The 20207-nt window shown below is 42.4% G+C and overlaps 1 protein-coding gene across 2 annotated transcripts in view; it reads right to left on the bottom strand.

Annotated features, from left to right (window-relative positions):
• Positions 1–5519: 5519 nt before the first annotated feature.
• The window catches only part of MAPKAPK2 (MAPK activated protein kinase 2), a 55958-nt gene continuing 41270 nt past the window's right edge, over positions 5520–20207 (bottom strand). The window contains exons 5-11 of one of the 2 annotated variants that reach the window (XR_014470374.1): positions 19777–19903; positions 18921–18996; positions 8986–9110; positions 8702–8787; positions 7846–7926; positions 7360–7608; positions 5520–7193 (exon numbers count right to left, since the gene is read on the bottom strand). Coding sequence is in view for 1 of the 2 variants with exons in the window: in XM_083173048.1 (XP_083029174.1) it covers positions 7474–7608; positions 7846–7926; positions 8702–8787; positions 8986–9110; positions 18921–18996; positions 19777–19903 (630 nt within the window). In the remaining variant the exon portion in view is untranslated. Of the gene's footprint in view, positions 7194–7305; positions 7609–7845; positions 7927–8701; positions 8788–8985; positions 9111–18920; positions 18997–19776; positions 19904–20207 lie in introns of those variants that run through there. The other variant, XM_083173048.1, reaches the window with a different exon arrangement.

Below are 20207 nucleotides of genomic sequence, written 5' to 3'. Positions count from 1 at the left end.
AGTGTTTTGAATGTCACACACATAAAAACCGTAAAAGTAACCAAAGTATTGGGATACAATTATTGGTTAAAATGAGTCAATCAAAAATAACTGTTGATTAAGACAAAGCAGGAGGTCCCACATAAGGGATAGAAGCAACTTTGGTAGCAGTTAGTTTCTATTCTTAAGTGATCATATGGGACTTTGGATATCATATTACTGTATTCAATTCAACCATTTCGTTAAGGCCATCAGGTTGAATTGAACCAATCAAATGCATCCAAAAGACCTCTTGTTTGCATAGTCTTCTAAATCGGTCTCCCCCCCTGATGGTAACTCCGATATGTTCAGCCCCTCGAAGTTTTAAACTGCTAGGGTTGCCATGGTGGTGTTCATGGAAATGGTTATTGCGAAAGATTATGCGAGGTTACATGATTAATTACATTTCGACGATGTTCGAGGAACCTGATTTTTAGTTTTCTAGTGGTGCGTCTCACATAGTTGAGACCGCATCCACACGAAAGAATGTACATCACATAAGTAGTGTTACAATTAATAAAGGAATTAATAGACCAAGTTTTTTCTCCTATCCGGATGGATGTGATTCTTTTGTTCTCTATATATGAACACGTTGTGCACTTAGAGCTGCAACATTTATAGAAACCCTTCGGTTTCTCAGGGAACCATAGTCGATTTTTGATAGGTAGTTTAGATTGTTCTTTTAGTTGACTAGGAGCAAGAAGGTTCTTGAGGGATTTATTCCTTTTGAAAATGAAACGTGGTTTTTCCGGAATGGCTTTAATCAAAAGTGGGTCCTGTCTAAGTATATTATAATTTTTTTGGACAATGGCTTTGATTTCAGGGCAGTATTTGGTATAGGTCGAAATATATGCCACCCCTACATCCTTATCTGTTATCACTTGCTCCTGAGGAAGCCGGATATCTACTTTACCGGGGAAACGCGTTGAGCACCAGCAATTGACCAGCTGAAGGAGTAACCCATCCCAGAGACCTACCTATCTTTCCCTGCAACCAGCACACCATTCATTTGGATCCAGGCTGTGGGATTCAGTATAATCCCTGAATTGGATACCTAGGTGAGCTACAAGGGAATCCTGAGCTCATTGAAACATAGAGCACTGAGAACAATTGGTCATTTATCCAAACCTTGGAATACAAATAATGTCTACAAGGATGGTAATATAAATCTACCTTTATTCAGCTGGTTATAACTTTCATATATACCACCAATGTGTAAGAGACTGAGCCCCACGAATAGTCATCTTTTTAACTAACAAGTTTTTTATTAAAATTGTATTATTTTTATTCATTTGAAATTTATTATGATTTAATTAGTAAAAATTATATTATACCGTCTCAAGTGTGTTTTTCAGCCAGCGCCGGTGCAAACCACTTTTCTTTTAATACACAGAAATTTGTCTGTTTTATAAAAGGTCATAAAAATGCAGGTGACTGGTGCCAGGTTCCTTTTTGCGGCACAACTCAGAGTTCAGCATGCATATCATTAAGTGTGTACCAAGTATATCATTAACAAATGTGCACTCCCGCAAATCATTAACGATATGCCCGAACATGCTGTCCAATTTGTATAGGGCATCACCGACAGCATGTTCAGTGAGGGTCCCAGTGACGGCACTGAATGGTATAGTTTAGTGTTCACCCGCAGGTTGTTCCTTTTTTGCAGCACCACCGATATAGTAAACCATAATGGAGGTGCCACATATCATTCAGGGACCATAAGAGCCTTTAAACTGTCTTTCAGAAGTAGTTTGTGGCATGGGGGGGGGTGAGGATTTTGAGAAATATAGTACTTTTTTGAAAAGTTTTAGGTAGGTGTGGAAAAAATGCTGCAAATTAAGAATGCTTTAAAAAAAAAAAAAAAAAAAAAACATTAAGGGCAGTATTCAATGACATTTCTTGCGATGTGCAGCGAATCCTGTTTAGGATTCACTGCACATTCGCAGGGTTCCAGAGGGCTGGAACATTCGCTGCCAGCCCTCCCTCTCATCCTATTCAATGCCGCAGGGGCTCGCTGCCAGACTGCATTTTTTTAACCCCTGCGGCATTAGCCAGGGGACAGTGGCAGGCAGGGAGATGGATACCTCCCTGTCTGCACCAGAATGTGTGTGGTGGTGGTGGGGGGGGACGACGACAGGCAGCACAAGCTGCCCCCGGGAGTGCTGGCAGGGGCATGGTGGAGGGAGCTGCTGCGCTGGTCCAGCTCATGCGTATGTAATGAGCGGGACCAGTGTGAAGTGAATATCTAATGAGCAGCTCTCTGCCCCCTGCTGGCAAATGTGTAAAAAACAAAATAATAATAATTAAATATATATTCATGTGCTGCAAGCACCTAAATAAAAATTGCATCCCCCTTCACAGAATGAAATGTACGGATTTTTTTTACACAAACCCCACCCCCCCCCCCCCCCACCCCAAAAAAACCTTTATTTTAAAAGATCACAATCCAGTTCATCTTAAAAAGATGGCGATTGCTAAACGGTGGCACACGGCGAAAATCATATTGAAAGCAATTCGCCATCCGAGCATTGCATACACTCATGGCGAATCACATTGAAAAACAACAGCGTATTGTAGCAAGCATGAAACTGCGAACTGGCCGGCATTCTCGGTTCGCTTTCGGCGAACAGTGAACATTGAATAGGGTGAATCAGATTTTCAGTGCAAAAGATTCACTGCAGAGAGAAAACGCACCAGGTTTTTTTTTGTTTTTTTTTTTTTAAACGAATCGGGGTATCGGGAACATTGAATACTGCCCTATGTGTTCGTTTTAGTATGTTGATTTAAAAAAAAAAAAAAAAAGCCGCCCAGTATGTACAGGGCAGCAATGAGTGGTGAGTGTACTATGTTCAAACTCTTTAGAACCCAGACTTACAAGTGGCTGTGCTCTGTATATAGTCAGTGCATAGGGGGTACACTGCTGTATGCTATGCTGCACTCTGCTGTAAACTGGCTGTGCTATGCTCATCTAAAGTGGCTGTTCACAAGCAGCACTGCATTGTGTATTGTATGACTGTCAAATATTCTATTGTTCGGACTGTTTGCTGCACTTTACCCTAGTAGGCTTTGTTCAAGTGCATATACAGATGTAGCGCCTCTCAGCCAGCCCAGGGAATCTGGCGATGGAGAGGTGCTGTATCTTACGGGGATGCGCAAGCATCTCACATGCACACGTGTCCCCTTCACTCTGCGGCGGATGGCAGAAACCCTGCCCGTCTCTGCTTCAGGTTAGGTGGGTGTGCGGGCAGTGGCAGGCTCTGTCAGAACGGGACACGCGAGCATCTCTTGCATGGGCACCTCCTCCTGCGGACTAGTGAACAGTGGTAGATAGTGATAGAATCGCCAGGAGCAGCTCTAATCAGAGCTGCTACGCCTGTATAAACCCTGTGACTATACGCATTTTGAACCATGCTGTAAAATTAAAAAAAATATAAATCTTGATCTATAGATTGTACTGTTCTATGCACTGTAGCAATGTTTCATAGATGTGCTATAAACTGCTGCGCATGAGTCGTTGTTCTGTTTCATAGTAACCAGTCAGCTCGCTAAAGCAGAAGAAAACCGTATTAACAGTGAGGTGGATCAAAATTGACTGGAAAGAAGTGAATGTTGTTATAGAGGTTAATAATACTCTAGGGGGAAAAAGAAATGCGTGGGGAGGGGCAAACCAGAGTCCAAAATCAAAACTGGATGACGAATTAGAACTAAGCCAACAAAAATGTTCTGACACACATCTCCACTCCACAGCAACCATAGATACAGGTGAGAATTTTGGAGACGGGTAATAATTTCTCCAGTACTTTGTGGAATGTCAAGTTTATATGAAACACTTGTCTACCAGAGATGAAGTCCAGACATAAAATGTAGGGTGGCACCAATGTGGTGTCATCTAGTAAAAAGGACCTAGGACATTTACTATCTTGATGATTACTGGCCTTCTAAGGAATTGCCTGACCTGGGTGTTAATCGGTTTACCTCCGCTGGCTCTGGGGTGCTCAAAAAAAATAAAATAAAAAAAAATTGTTTTTTTAGATTATCTGCAGATTAAAGGGAAAAAAAAGTTCTAAACTGTTGCCCAAGGAAAATGCAGGTCTGTATGTTGCTCTCTAACTTGGCTTTGGTTGTTAGCTTGAGGAAGGTCAGTCTACTTACCAGATCCTTTTCAGGATTCCCTCTATCGGGATGCCGCAACTTAGTCTGCCAGTCATCCATATGTATTCCATTTAGGGCTCCCCCTTTATGACACTACAAACCTCATAATTCCCAGAGACCGTCTTGCATGATGCAAAAAGAAATGCCATCCCCCAAATATCTGCTTGACCACACAATAAAGACACTTTGTATACCCAACACAATGAAGACGCTTTCACATAATACACAGACACATACATTTACAGTTTTTAACTGCATAGGTATGGAAAACATGATTCTGGGTGCCATATAAACACAAGAACATTCCTGCCACTGAGCATGAGAGGCTTAAATCACACTATGTATTAATATAATTCAGTACCCCCCCCCCCCCCCAAAAAAAAAGCATTAGAAATTAAGCGTAAGGAGCCACTCCTTCCATTCCCTGTACTTGGCTACAATATATTACACCTCTACGTTAACCCTTTGAGTGCCAACATCTGGGAGATGTTCAAAATATCCACTAAAATTGCGAGAGCATTGCTCACATTTGTTATATAAATTCAAATAGAAAAGGTTGTATAAAAAAAGATATTTCCTATATAATGTAAACATTGCAGGGCATTATGAAGAAAAATGTTTACTTGCCAATTTTTACACCTATTTTGACAAATTCACTTGGCACTCAAAGGGTCACGATTCCAAGCTTAACTTTGAAAGCAACATATTTAATTTGTGGCATTATGGGGGATATCCTATTAGTAGTTGTAATTTACCGCTGCTAATCAGTTTGCCGGTGGTTATCCGAATAGCCCAGTTAAAACTTATTGAGGCATCTGAAGCATATTACCCAATAAGACGCCCTTCCAACCCGGATAACACATGGGTCTGGAAACTTATCCCTGATCCTATGATCAAAACTGGGCAGTAATAAGATAGCAATCAGGGCAAAATCATGCTATCAGCAGTTTATTCGGGCCGTAGAATGATTGGGCCTAATAAGTTACCGACCTAACGCCTTAATGTTTAGTGTAGAATTATTGTTGTTTTCTACAAGACAGAATTATTTTATTTTTTTAATAACTACAGGGTAGAAACACTCCATTGTAAAATGTCCAAGATCTATCAGGCTGAACAGTGTGTGACTTCAAGAAATTCCTCAGTTGTTCTTCCAGCCATACCAGCGTAATTGGAATATAAAACTGCTAGCACTTCATTTGTCTGAGATGATCTTTTACTCTACTGTGTAGATCTCTCGCACTTCTGGATGTTATTGTTGTTTTCCATATTTGTGGTGTTAAAAAAAAAAAAAACACACACACACACACACACACACACACACCACAAAATTACCTGATTGGAAAAGCATGTGCCATTTATATACATTTTTTAATGAAAGTGATGTATGCAGTCAGTATGCAGTCTATATGTGTAGGTTTCTACTCAGCCATTCACATAAATCGCTCACAAGACCTCTCACCTCTTAAAATGTGTACTTAAAACAAACGAGTAATAGGCCGATTTTTCAAATATTACTGTTTAGTTAAACAATTTGATCATACAAAATTATAATTTTACAAGAATTCCAGAAGGAAGGAATATTGCTTCAAGAGAAAGGAACAAAATTTGAGCTCACAGAGCAGAGAATGAAAATATTATGCGTTGCAGAAATCACCAGAGTAAGAGGACTTACAAAAATATTACAGCATAACCCCTTATGTCTATATGCTATCATTCCCCTACTCTGCCCTTCAAGTGCAGGTTAATGGATTAAACAATGACATCATTTCGACACTGGGTGGGTTAACTGTACAAAAGTCATACCTTCCACTTTCTGCAAACCACAGGATATTTTGTCTGGATCACAATAATGACAAGAAACTAGTGCCTATTGCATTCTGGAATTGCAAAAAATTCATGCAGAATGCTTGTTGGACAGAGTTTTTGAGGAGAGAAACTCCACTAACACTCATACACGATACTTAGATCTCCTCGACCATAACCATCTCCAATAAACAATTTACGATCAGAGATGGAAAATAGTAGCAAGGAAACACGGCAGCAGCATGATCACAGATTTGGCAGTAAGGAACTGGGTACCTTCGCTTTGGTTGCCAAATCAAATTACAGTTGTATGAGCCGAAGTGTGAAGATTTTCATACAGACCTAACTACAGGCCGGACAGCCACTAAACACTGGAGGAGCTATGACTTACAGACACAATACAATATACATACATTGCAAAAGAGGGGGGGAGACCGTTTAAGAACTATATTTGGTTGCATTTAAGGCAACTTGATGCATATGCAGGCACGGAGTAAAAACAAACACAAAATAATTAAAAGTTTACACAGAGGCTTTAACAGTATTGCTATTCAAGCAAGACACACAGTGAATTAATTAAAATAATAAAAAAATTGCTATATTTACACAAATTTAACACAACTATAAGGTGATACTGTCTTTTAAAGCCATGTGAAGAAGAACAGAAATCAAATCTTTAAACAAAAAGGTATAGAGAGCAAGGTGTGACACCTTCTGTGTATGTGCCATGTAACAAGGTGCTGAATACACAGTGGCCTAACTAGCTCTGCTCAGCTTTGCAAAGGGACATATCTCAAATGAATGCTCTATGCTCTGCAGAGCTACACCTTTCCATTACCAAGGATATAAATCTGATGGCAACGCTCTATGCTCTGCAGAGCTAGACAATTTCCCCATTCCACTGCCAATGCTCTCTTTAAAAAAAAAAATTACGTAAGCTTCCCCTCATCATATGGGGTACAACAGAGTATACCTTACCTCTCCCTTATTTTTAAGGCCGGGAGACTCCACTGTCTGTCTGTTAACCCAGCAAAAGTTCCCCCTGACTAGAGTCATTTTAAAATACCTTATATTTATATATAAAATATACTGTGAATATTCTCTAAAAATCAAAAAAAAAAAAAGTAAGAACAAAATTATAAAAACTTCCAGGCTAAAAATGGAGTAGTTAAGTAGGAAAACACAAGGATTTCCATGCTAGGCCTCAATCCTATAGACCATGGGTCCTCAAACTGCGGCCCTCCAGATGTTGTGAAACTACAAATCCCAGCATGCTTTGCCACAGTTTTAACACTCCCTTATAGCAAAACTGTGGCAAGGCATGCTGGGATTTGTAGTTTCACAACATCTGGAGGGCCGCAGTTTGAGGACCCATGCTATAGACCAACAGCCCTTTCCCACTATTATTACCGTGGCGCTAATAAACCACATTTACAGCTAACACTGAGCTGGTGTGATTGGCACCAACAGTTCTAGAGCATAATGGAAAGAATGGTTAGCTCAATGATTGGCAACATGAGGGGTAATCTTCTTTCTCCTCTTCTGTAGAAGTGGGTTGGAGGCATCTTCAATTTTCTTGATCTTTATCTGCTCGTAGTCAACTCTCATGGTGGCCAGGGCACTGGTCATCTCCTCCTGCAATACAGTGGACAAAGTGGGTTTGAATAGTAGAAAAAGAAAAAATACTGTGGAGGGGAAATACATGTCAGATATAATAGATTGTTAGTATTTCATGAAGAAACTAAATACAATGATAGGAAAATATCCAATATCACAAGCCAGTTTAAACAGGGGTCACAAAAAAAATATATAATATATAAAAATAGCAAAAAAGATGAAAATCAACTGGATAGAACAAGCACAAAAACTCACCTTGACATCTTCCCACAAATCTTTTTCTTCTTTCAAGACCCGGCTGGTGTGGAGTGGAGTTGGAGGTATTTGCATGGACTGCTGTTGGGAAAGGGATGATAGGAGACACTCAGAAAGGAATGTTTAAAAAGTAATAATAATACATGCTTATGTATATACTAGAAAGCCTGCTCGAAGCAAATGCTTCAAAAGCGAGTCTGCTACCTTGTGATTGCTTCTGTGTTTGTGCATGTGAAAGATGTAGTTTTACTCACTGCCAACAGATGGCAGTGTTTCGGAGACACAAGCACACACACGTGTAGTGGATCAAGATGCCGCATAAGACCCTCCAACAGGGCTATTTAAAAAGGAGTATTTTTTTATTTTATTTTTTCTCTCTCACTATCTATATATAGCTTCGGCTTCCTATCACTAATACCTATTGACACTATAGTATTTTCACTGGTGTGCCGCTAGCTTGTGCTGGTTTTTGGGGTGCTGCATCTGGCACCTAGATATAGCGCTAGGGACCCCCAATATACAGAGAAGCCTTGATGAAGGCTTGGGAGCTTACACATAAATTTGCACAAATATACACTGCGGTCAGGCATAGCAATGTCTGACAGAACTCAGATGCGATGTCATTTAACACAAGGATGTCTTTTAGAGACATTCTTCATCTCTATTGCTGATGTGATTATGTGGCGCCCTCTGGTGGGAGACTTTTTAAAACTTGTAGCAAGAGATAAAGTACCAATCTATCAGCTCCTGTCCTTTTAAGGGCTTGGTTTGAAAACAGAGGGAAAATCAAACGGAAAAAAAACCCCATCATGATGGAACCAACATACAGTACAGTATGTCCTACTATCATACATACCATTATCCAAGGGTGGTTCATGAATTCTGTGATCGTCATCCTCTGAGTTGGATCAGTTTTCAAGAGATTTCTAATCAGTTGTTTGACTAAGTAAAAAAAAATATATTAAATTATTTTAGTTTCCAGCTTAGGAACATTCCATGCCACTTCACATGATGACCCATAAAGCAGTACCACATGCTAAGAGGTCACTTCCCCACTTGTGGTCAAAGCAATTACAAAAGACTGTCTTCAGAGCTCAATAAAGCAATCATGCATCACAGCATTAAAAGCAATATTCTCACCTTCATCAGATACTTCAGACCACTCGGGATTAGGAAACTCGTACTGGCCCATGCGGATTCTTTTCTTCATACCTGGAGATATTGCTAGTCCATGATTGGAGTAAAAGGGTGGATATCCACAGAGTCTGTAAGAAAAAGAATGACAATTTAAAAAAAAGGTTTTAAAGTTTTAAACTAGTATAGAGGTAGATGGATAGGAGATGTATTTGTATATACTGTGCTAACAATGGTTCTATCAGCACAATGTGTAAGGACATTGGTGGCGCAGGGCACAAAATCCCATGCAAAGCGGTAAATGACAGCATCTGCTAAATCAGGAATAGGAGTCAGGCAAGATGAGGTAGCGCACAGGAGAATGAATACATGGTGTTAAGAGAAAATGAAAAATCGCAAACCAATTCACAAGTAATATACCTTACAAAATACACTTAAGAGTTGCTCTTGAGAAAGGATGCAGTCAATTTAACAGTCAAAATACAGACACGTTCAAAATGCTGACATGCATTATGTTGACAGTCAAAATGACGACATTTAGCATATCGACATGTCAAAGCCCACTTTTGCTTTATGATTTTTTTTTCTTTGAAACCAACTTATACTTTCTACCTATCCGCTAAACACAATCTCCAAAGTTGGATATGATAATTATTTGGATTGCTCATCTTAAAATAAATTTCTTCCCCATGATAACTGGGGAACACCTCAGTTCATCAATTACGTACTAATTAAGTAATTAACTTGATATTGCTACAAGAAAACTTGGTTTGTGGGACATTTTACTCCCACAATCACATTAGTTCACTTGTATTTCCAGATGATCATACTAATAAGCACAGTACACACATTTAACAGATACGTTATTCAATTATTCTCATTTCTATCCTTTCATTGGGCGGGATGTACTAAAGGGAAAATGCTGTAAAGCGGACGTTCTACCGCATTTTCCTATGTACCAATACCCATCAACCCCGTCTCCACCTGGCAGAGTATCGCCACCACCCTATAGAAGCCCATAGGCTTCTATCGCCGTCCGCGTGACTCCCCCCCCCCCTCCCGTACTCCATCGATCTCCTCCTCCCCCCAGCATGTCTCACAGCCGGGAGGACATCTGGCTGCAGGGGGAGGAGGAGACACAGGGGGACACTGACAGCCGCCGGGATGTGACGGAGACCCCCGTACACCACATAACAGGTCTCCGTCACCGCAACCCGATGCTAGCTGCATATGTTAGTACATATGCGGTAGCATCGCGGCGGCTGGCAGGCGAGGGGCGGCGATGTATATGTGTACAAGCAGAGTCGGTTGCATTGTTGTCTTAAAAGTTTTTTTTTTATATAAAACATTGTAAGATTTGTCAGTTTCACCTTGAGAACTGTGAAAGATATTGACATACAAACAAACGTATTCATATACTGCACTAGTCTTAAGGCCAGTCCGATGGATGGGCGAAAGTTTATGCAATTCTTGTTCCATCTACCCTATTCACCCACACCAGTGTAAAAGCTGCTGCTGCAGCAAGAGAAGATGTCCAACTATCCACCTTCCCAACCACAGCAGGGCAGGAGCTGCAGCAGGTACAGAATATACTGAAAACCCTCAATTAATAATCAAGAGGGGGGGGGGATAACTGAATGGGGATCGATCTCACAACGATATCTACAGTATTTTGTAAAGTGAAAAGGTTTTTTATGCAATGGACCCTTATAGGCCTTTAAGGGAGTGTTTATTGTGTTGTATTCAGAAAATCATAAGCTTCCAAACGACTTATCACAATGCATTCGAGAACACACACACAGTTCAATTATACTTATGTAGATACCCATTACCCATTTTGAATTACGGAGTCAAAATAAATGCAATACTGGCATATCAGGTACTAGTGGATAATGGGCCAGATTCAGTAAAGCAAAGCACCAAGTAATTTTGGGTCTGGAACAAACCATGCTGTTATGCAAGGGGAGCAACTACATTTATTTTGTTTCTCTACTGTCCTGTCTTCCCTGGGAGACTTTCCTCTCTCCTCTTTCCACCATGACCTGCCCCAACCAGGCTGCCTCTTTCTATTACTCTTCTCTCACCGCTGTAGACCCCTCCGATGCTCTAAACCCCAACCCTGGCACAACAAACTAACACAATTCTTGCAAAAATGTGCACGCGCTACTGAACGCCCCTGGAGGAAATCTCACTCTCTGGCATACTTCCTCCATGTCCAGGGTGTGCAGTTTAGGGCCCCTCCCCCTAGAGACTTCCTCCATTTCAAGTTTATTCTCTCCTCCTACAGCGCTGCTCTCTCCTTTGCCAAACAATATTTTTTCAAATCGCTCATCTCTTCTCATTCCTCAGTCCCCGCCGTCTCTTTGAAACTTCAACACTCTACTTCGCCCTGCTCCACCCCTCCTCCCTTCATCCCTCACTGCCACTGACTGCCTCCTCCTTACACTCTAAAAATAAAATAATCCAACATGATATCTCCTCCCATACCCCCTCTGCAGCACACCCACCCCAACTCTGTCATCCTTTTGCCTTATTACAGTTGAGGAAGTCCGCTCCCTCATCTCATCCTCTCCCCCCTCTACACGTCCCTTGGACCCTCTCCCATCTCTTCCGTTCCCTCTCCCCCACTGGCTTCTCACACCTTGCTCACCTCTTTAACCTATCCCTTTCTACTAGGATCTTTCCCTCACCCTTCAAACATGCTCTGGTCTCACCTATTTTTCAAAAACCGAACCTGGACCTTTTATCTCCCACAAGCTACCGCCCTATCTCTCTTCCCCCATTTGCCTCTAAAATACTTGAAAGGCTGGTTTACAGGCGACTCACCAGCTACCTGTCTGACCACGCCATCCTTGATCTCCTTCAATCTGGCTTTCGCCCACTTCACTCCACTGAGACTGCCCTAGTGAAAGTCACCAATGACCTGCTGTCAGCCAAATCCAGGGGTTACTTCTCCCTGCTTATCCTTTTGGACCTCTCTGTTGCCTTTGACACTGTGGATCACCCTCTCCTCCTCCACACACTCCAAAACATTGGTCTCTCTGGCATGGTCTTTGACTGGTTTTCCTCTTACCTCTCCAACCGGTCCTTCTCAGTCTCTGCCTCTGGCTCCACCTGACCACTTTGCACCCCACATCCAAGCCCTGGCCCATTCTTGTCGGTTCCAGTTACGCAACATTGCTTGCATCAGGCCTTTTCTCTCACAGATGCAACTAAGCCCATTATCCACTCACTGGTCATCTCACGGTTTGACTACTGCAATGTTCTCCTCACCGGCCTCACTTGACCCCAACTGGCTCCTCTCCAATCTGTCCTCAACTCTGCAGCCAGACTCATCTTCCTCTCCCGCCGCTCTAATTCTGCCATTCCTTCAACAAAATCTACACTGGCTCCTATTCCCCTACATAATCCTCTTCAAACACCTCACACTCACATACAGGGCCATCTCTAATTCCATTGCTCCATATATCTCTAACCTCATCTCCATTCATACACCCTCCCGCCCTCTACGGTCGGCCGGCGACTGTTGTACAGGACTTTGCATATGCTGCACCCAATCAGTGGAACTCCCTTGCTCCATTAGACTCTCCCCGACCTTGCAAAGCTTCAAACAGGCACTGAAAACTCACCTATTCATCAAAGCGTACCCTTCCACTGCATAAACTAGCTGGTTCTCCGACCCCTTGCCTGTTTACATCCTGCTATCTAGCCACCACCCACTTGCTTGCACCTCTTTTAATCTGTCTGTCTCCCCTTCCTACTAGATTGTAAGCTCCTCCGAGCAGGGCCCTCTTCCCTCCTGTTGTCAAAGCCCACTTCTCTTCACATTTCACTCACAGCTCTCCCATACCCAAACACTCAGTAACCACCTTTGTCTGCATACTCATCTACATCATTGGCCACAAGCCTCTGGTTGTATGTTAATGTAGTCCTCACTACTCACAATTTGTAATCGCTCTTTATTTGTACTATTTTGTTATTTATTCAATGTAATGCAAAGTTTGGTCTCTCTGTACTGTTCCTTTGTACGACGCTGCAAAACACTTGTGGTGCCTTATAAATAAAATAACAATAATACTTTCTCTGCAGGGTAAATACTGGCTGCTTTTGCATGTTGCCTACAGATGTTAGACAGCTTAATTAAGACTTCAGGATGAACGGTATTTTATTTAATAAATGAATAAGGGTTATGTTTTATATTTGCCAATAGGGTGTAATCCACTAAGGGCCTGATTCAGACCTGTTTACTAGGTTGTGTATGTTCTCAGCCTAGGAACAGGTAAACCATGACCTTAAAGGGGTCTCGGTACTTGTGAGTTATCCGGGCTGCCGATTTTGTCCTTAAGTTTGGTTAACTTAAGGACACCCGACCGACGCGATGCCCACGATTTAGCTCCAAATCGGGGGCATCGCGTCGGTCGTGGCCGTTATAAGGGGCCGCGACGCGATGCCCCCGATTTCCCATAGACAGTAATGTTAAAAGACACGATATCGGGGGCATCGCGTCGGTCGTGGCCGTTATAAGGGGCCGCGACGCGATGCCCACGATTTCCCATAGACAGTAATGTTAAAAGACGCGATGGACCCGATTTCCCATAGACAGCAATGTTAAAATAAAATTACAATGTGAAATTGGGCAATATGTTTTTAAAATAAATGTTTCATGGCCCCCCACCACCGTTAACGCCACCCCGCTATTGACGCCAACCCGAAGCGTGGCTAGCGCAGCGAGCCCGCGAGGGGCGGCGGTACGCGTCCTCCGACCTTTTCATGCCCTACTATCCACTAGGGCGTGGAGTGAGAATAGAATAGTGTGGCGAGCGCAGCGAGCCACCGAGCCCGAAGCGTGGCGAGCGCAGCGAACACCTGTGAAGCCCGCAAGGGCACGCGGATACCTGTGAAGGTGTCCGCGTCCCCTCGCGGGGCTCGCTGCGCTCGCCACGCTTCGGGCTCGGTGGCTCGCTGCGCTCACCACACTATTCTATTCTCACTCCACGCCCTAGTGGATAGTAGGGCATGAAAAGGTCGGAGGACGCGTACCGCCGCCCCTCGCGGGCTCGCTGCGCTCGCCACGCTTCGGGTTGGCGTCAATAGCGGGGTGGCGTTAACAGTGGTGGGGGGCCATGAAACATTTATTTTAAAAACATATTGGCCAATTTCACATTGTAATTTTATTTTAACATTGCTGTCTATGGGAAATCGGGTCCATCGCGTCTTTTAACATTACTGTCTATGGGAAATCTTGTCGGAAATCGGGTCCATCGCGTCTTTTAACATTACTGTCTATGGGAAATCGTGGGCATCGCGTCGCGGCTCCTTATAACGGCCACGACCGACGCGATGCCCCCGATTTCGGGCGCGATGAAAAAAATCGGCAGCCCGGATAACTCACAAGTACCGGGGTCTCTAGTGAAATCCAGAGCCACCTGAATCTAGTGTCCAATCTAGTACCCGCCATCATTGAAAATCGATACAGTTCTACTTCCCCGCCTGGGGGGTCGCTGTCTGCTGTAGTGCTTCTAGCGCAGTGTGGTCTGTATATCAGCACTGATATGCAAACCAGATCGGTGCTAGAAACACAACAGCAGACAGCGACACCCCAGGCAGGGAAGAGGAACTGCATGGGTTTTCAAAGATGGCAGGTGCTAGAATGAACACTAGAATCTAAACAGTGCCTTGCACGTCAATTGCAGTTACATCCAAGTCAGATCGTGTCTACTAAACCAATGGTTACCAAACACGGTCCTCAAGGCACTCCAACAGTGCAGGTTTTAAAGGATATATCCATGCTTAATCACAGGTGACTTACTTAGTAGCATTCAGTTTGATTATTCCATCTGTGTATAAGCAGGAATAAAATCTAAAACCCGGACTGTTGTGGTGCCGTGTTTAGGAACCACTGAACTAAAGCACAAGATAGTTCCCCAGATCTATCTATAAATGTATTTAAAACAAGGAACCCAACAATCATTTGGTGAAAAAAATAAATTTGATTAGCTTATCTTCTTTTTAAAGAACATTTCCCTGTGTTTCGCTATTCTAATGAAAAGCTTTTTCAATGCTCTAGCAGGGTCAGCACTAACCAGGCCCAAAAATAACAATGTTACATTAAAGCCTCAGACACACATGGTGATATTGTTCACAATATCACTCAGAAAGGGCTTGTGCTTACAATATCGCCTAGTGTGTAAACTACACGTTGTTAACTATGCACACTCCCAAGGCATGATAGTCACTCCACTCGCCGTGGGTCCCTTTTCCCCACGGCATCGGGAACTGTGGATGCACTTTCCAGTGGTGGCAACACGTAGTGGGAAATCAAGGATGATAATATTGCAAGTCATATCTCTTTCACGTAAAATAATTCAGGAACTAGGTGAGGCCATGTACATATATACACACACACACACACACACTTGCCTATATTGTGTTTTATACCAACAGCAAAGACAGGAAACAGAACAATAGTAAAAGAAGTGAAAGAATTTACAGTATAGATGAACGAGATGCGGTCATTTGGTCTACAGCATTATGGTAGACAGTCATTTGGTCGACACAGTTAGGTCGACATGGGGGTTTTCACTGTTTTTTGAGCCGACAGGTGGTATTTCATGCCCTACCATCCACTAGGGCCTGGTGGGAGAATAAAATAGTGTGCTGTGCATAGCGAGGCACCGTGCCCGACGCATAGCGAGCAATGCGGTGCACTTTAAACTGTGTCCATGTCGACTGTTGACATTCAGGCAAAAAAAAAACTGAGAAAACCCCCATGTCGACCTAGACATTGTCAAAGTAATGACCTTTCAACCTAGAACCATGTCAACATTTTCCCGTGTTGACCTAGACCTATGTCAACCTTTTCCCATGTCGACCTAATGACTGTCGACCATCATGCTGTAGACCAGGCATTCAGCACAGATGGTTTAATCAGAATCCCTCAGATTCTAATTAAGTCACCTGTGTTCAAGCCTGGATATCTACAAAACCTGCACTGTTGGTGTGCCTTGAGGACCGTGGTTGGGAATGCCTGCTGTAGACCAAATGATCCCAACCCAGATTAACACAATACACCCCATGCACATCTCATAATTAAGCGTCTCAGAGTGATGTACAGTATATCGATTTTACACTGCCGCCAAATTATTAAGACCACCGAGTTAGTACTTTGTTGGCCCAGCTTTTGCCCTTAATACGGCTTTAATTCTTCTAGGAATAGTTTCCATAATGTATATAAGGGGATTACCATCCCGAATTACATGAACTGTGTCATGATGATTCAAGAAAGATCCAGGCATACTTGCTGTTGTTGTTATAGCTCCACCCACCACCTGCATGTGATTGAAACCGGTGGGACTGTGTAATGGTAAGCATTGCTGCCTCACAGCACTAAGGTCATGGGTTTTATTCCCACCATGTCACTGTGCAGAGTTTGTATATTCTCGCCGTGCTTGCGTGGGTTTCCTCCGGGTACTCCTATGTCCTCCAACAATCCAAAAATATACTGGTAGGTTCATTGGCTTCCAACAAAATTAAAGAAGCAACAAGAATTTTAGCAGCGCTTGACAGTGAAAGACACTAGATGGTGAAAAATGTAGCAATTTATTACACAATTAAAATACAGTCTAAAAGTAAAAACATATCCACATAATAATGGGGGAAATGGGGGGCAAGTGTTGGTAGGAATAGAATGGTGAGGAGGACCAAATGATAATATGACCTGCTCTGATCCGTGTAGTAAGTCCCGATGGAGTATAGTCCAAGATTATCTGGGAATCGCTGGAGGGATCGGTCCTTATAGATGTTGAAATAGGACCAATCTTAAACCTCAACCAGTGGAGCGAAGAGTGGTTCCAGTGGGGATATATACTTTCCAAATCGGGTGGTGAGATGAAATGAACGGCAGTCAGAAAAAGTAGGCAGGAGATGGTCCAATATGCCCTCAGAGTCCAAACCAAGGTGGGGGGGGGTTGTTGGCACCAACAACCCCCCCCCACCTTGGTTTGGACTCTGAGGGCATATTGGACCATCTCCTGCCTACTTTTTCTGATTGCCGTTCATTTCATCTCACCACCCGATTTGGAAAGTATATATCCCCACTGGAACCACTCTTCGCTCCACTGGTTGAGGTTTAAGATTGGTCCTATTTCAACATCTATAAGGACCGATCCCTCCAGCGATTCCCAGATAATCTTGGACTATACTCCATCGGGACTTACTACACGGATCAGAGCAGGTCATATTATCATTTGGTCCTCCTCACCATTCTATTCCTACCAACACTTGCCCCCCATTTCCCCCATTATTATGTGGATATGTTTTTATTTTTAGACTGTATTTTAATTGTGTAATAAATTGCTACATTTTTCACCATCTAGTGTCTTTCACTGTCAAGCGCTGCTAAAATTCTTGTTGCTTCTTTGTTTTTTCTTAGGTTGACCATCCCTTATCCTAGCAGCTGCTTTTTAGGAAAACACCTCTGGTATTAGCGCTCTATTTTTCAACCCAGGTTGAATTTTTCCATTTTCCAACAAAATTAACCCTAGAATCAATGTGTGTGCATGTGGAAGGGAATATAAAAAAATTGTAAGCTCCGCTGGGGCAGGAACTGATGTGAATGTTCAAATATTCTCTGTATAGCGCTGTGAATATGTGTGCGCTATATAAATAACTAGTACCTAAATAAATATAATTTACTGTCCAATTTCTGTGTTCCAGATTAAACTGGAGATGTCTCACCCTGTTTGCAACAGACTGCAATATCATATAAAAAAGGCTAACTGTTTATTAAAAGGTCATCTGAATTGGTCCTTCATGGACATGATCTATAATTTGATGCAATGCTGTGGTCTGTGAGACTGAACAATTCTGTCAACTCTCCGTCCAACCATTCATCCAGTAACTTTATACAACGGCAAGTATTGCAGCTAGTTCAGATTGAGGTTTCTGGTAACTCTGCGTACTTTTACAACTGCACTCTATGAACAATTAGGTATGGGTCATTAGGTCGACCAAACTAAGCTCGACCACTGAAGGTAGACCAGATCATTAGGTCGACACAAGCATTCGGTCGAAATTGGTTAGGTCGGCAGTCAAAATAATCAACATGGGTCATGTTTTTTGTCCCGAATGTCGACAGTCCACATGGAAACCGAAAAAGTGCACTGCTACGTTCGCCATGCTTCGGGCAAGGCACACTATTATATTCTCCCTCCACGTCCTATTGGATGGTAGGGCATGAAATACCCCGTCGGTGCACACACACACACACAAAAATTTATATTTACAAAAAACCCATGTTGACCTTCTGACTGTCGACCTAATGATTGTGTCAACCCAATGACCCTATCGATCTAAAGCCATGTCGACCCAGTGACCGTATTCAATTCGCCAATATAGCCGTTTTGCTTACACCTCTGCTGCAAGCAGAATTTCAGGTTCAGAATCCATCAGATTGCATTTTTTACCCATTATTTCACCTCTGTTCTTTTACAGATCCAGGCATCTTAGGTCAGGATTATCAGCAAAATAGCGTAGAAAATCTTCTGGTGGTCATAATGCGGCCATATTCAAATAAAAGGCCAGCACATAGAAGGGTAATGACTGGATGAAACCACACACACACACACACACACACACAATTTTTCAGACAGGGAAAGTAAATGACTACAGGGAACACTGGCTTAAGTGCCTTTGGGAAGAAAACACCATACGGTTTGGTAAAAAAAAAAAAAAAAAAAAAAAAAAGAAGCCATAGTGACACTTCAAAACACCACAATTTGTCATGCTGAAGCAGTGAGCCAGCCAGATCAGTGACTTCTCTCTCCAGCGTTTCTGCACAACAATGGGCTTTAGGTCCGATATGGAATCCGCAATCAAATGGTCATGTAATAAATAGCCCAAATCATAAGATAAAACACATAGGTAACAGTTTGTATACTCACAAAATATACATGATGACACCAAGCGACCACATATCACATGACTTGTCATATTTTTCTGGGCCTAGAACCTCAGGAGCTAGAAAAAAAAAAAGATAGTCTTACAATGACAACGTCTAAAAAATGAACTTACAAGGCACAAAGGGAGGGCAGTAAATATGGGGGTAGGAGGTTAGGTTTAGGTGGCAGAGAACAGGAGCTAGGCACTATTGCAGAGGGTTAGGGTCAGACTGCTAAAGTGTGTGTGGGTGGGTTAGTGGAGTAAGGGTGCCTATGGAGCCTGTCACGATTTTCTGTATCGGAATTCCGCTGTCCTTCTTGACCACCGGCATATTCACCACAGGGATATCATATGTGTGCCTTCTTAAGAGCATCAACTATAAAAAGGGAGTCTTTGGCTTTCTTGGGAGTATTTCCTCAAGCATATACATGTCAAATGTTAGCAGCAATAAATGAAGTTTCCCCAGAATGTAAGAAGGGGAGACAACAGTGTCAGGCTTCTCCATTTTTGTTGGGAAAAGCTGCCAACATAAGTTTTTATGCAACTGCTAAATCACCATGCACCAGTTTCATCAGACATTGTAGCCTATATGAGCCATATCTGAGCCTTTTTCCCTGCATATGGGTTCTTTGACACATTACCATCAGTGCTGCAATAAGAAATGATCGGGGCTCAATTGCCATTGTTGATAAAAATGCCCCAAAAGCTGTAAGTGTGAAGAGCCAATGGTTATTGATCTATAAAATATTATCAATTTTACATTCAGTTGCATAACTAATAAGCTAATGTTTAGTTAATGTCATAGTTCATAATAATGGAGCTTTAACAACTCAATCTTGAGTCAACAGAAATACTCACCCACATAGTAAGGTGTGTAACAGGGTGTGGCCAAAGAGTTGTGTGAGGTGGTTTCTTTGGCAAAGCCAAAATCGGTGAGCTTTAGCACGGAGTTTGGTCTTTTTGAGGTGTACAAAAGATTTTCTGGCTGCAATAGGAAATAAGCCAAGAATAATTATTACCATTGGCATTCTGGCAATTTTCATGCATACATACATAAAGGCTAAAATGTATACAGACTATTGTGGAGAAAACGTGACGAGAGATGTATATATCTATCGGGTCTATTCATGAAACAGTGAAAATAGTGGAAAAAGTGGGAAAGTCTCCAACCAATCAGCTGCTATGTAGATTATAGAATGCACTTGGGAAATGTTGTTCTCTCAATGCCGATTGGAGAGTGACCCAGTGGAGAACCACTCTTTTCAATGCTTAATGAATAGAAACATGCT

Source organism: Crinia signifera, chromosome 2, assembly GCF_055691185.1.
Source record: "Crinia signifera chromosome 2, ASM5569118v1, whole genome shotgun sequence".
NCBI lineage: Eukaryota > Metazoa > Chordata > Amphibia > Anura > Myobatrachidae > Crinia > Crinia signifera.
Note: the sequence above shows the minus strand (reverse complement) of the source record. Positions and strands in the feature narration are given on the sequence as shown.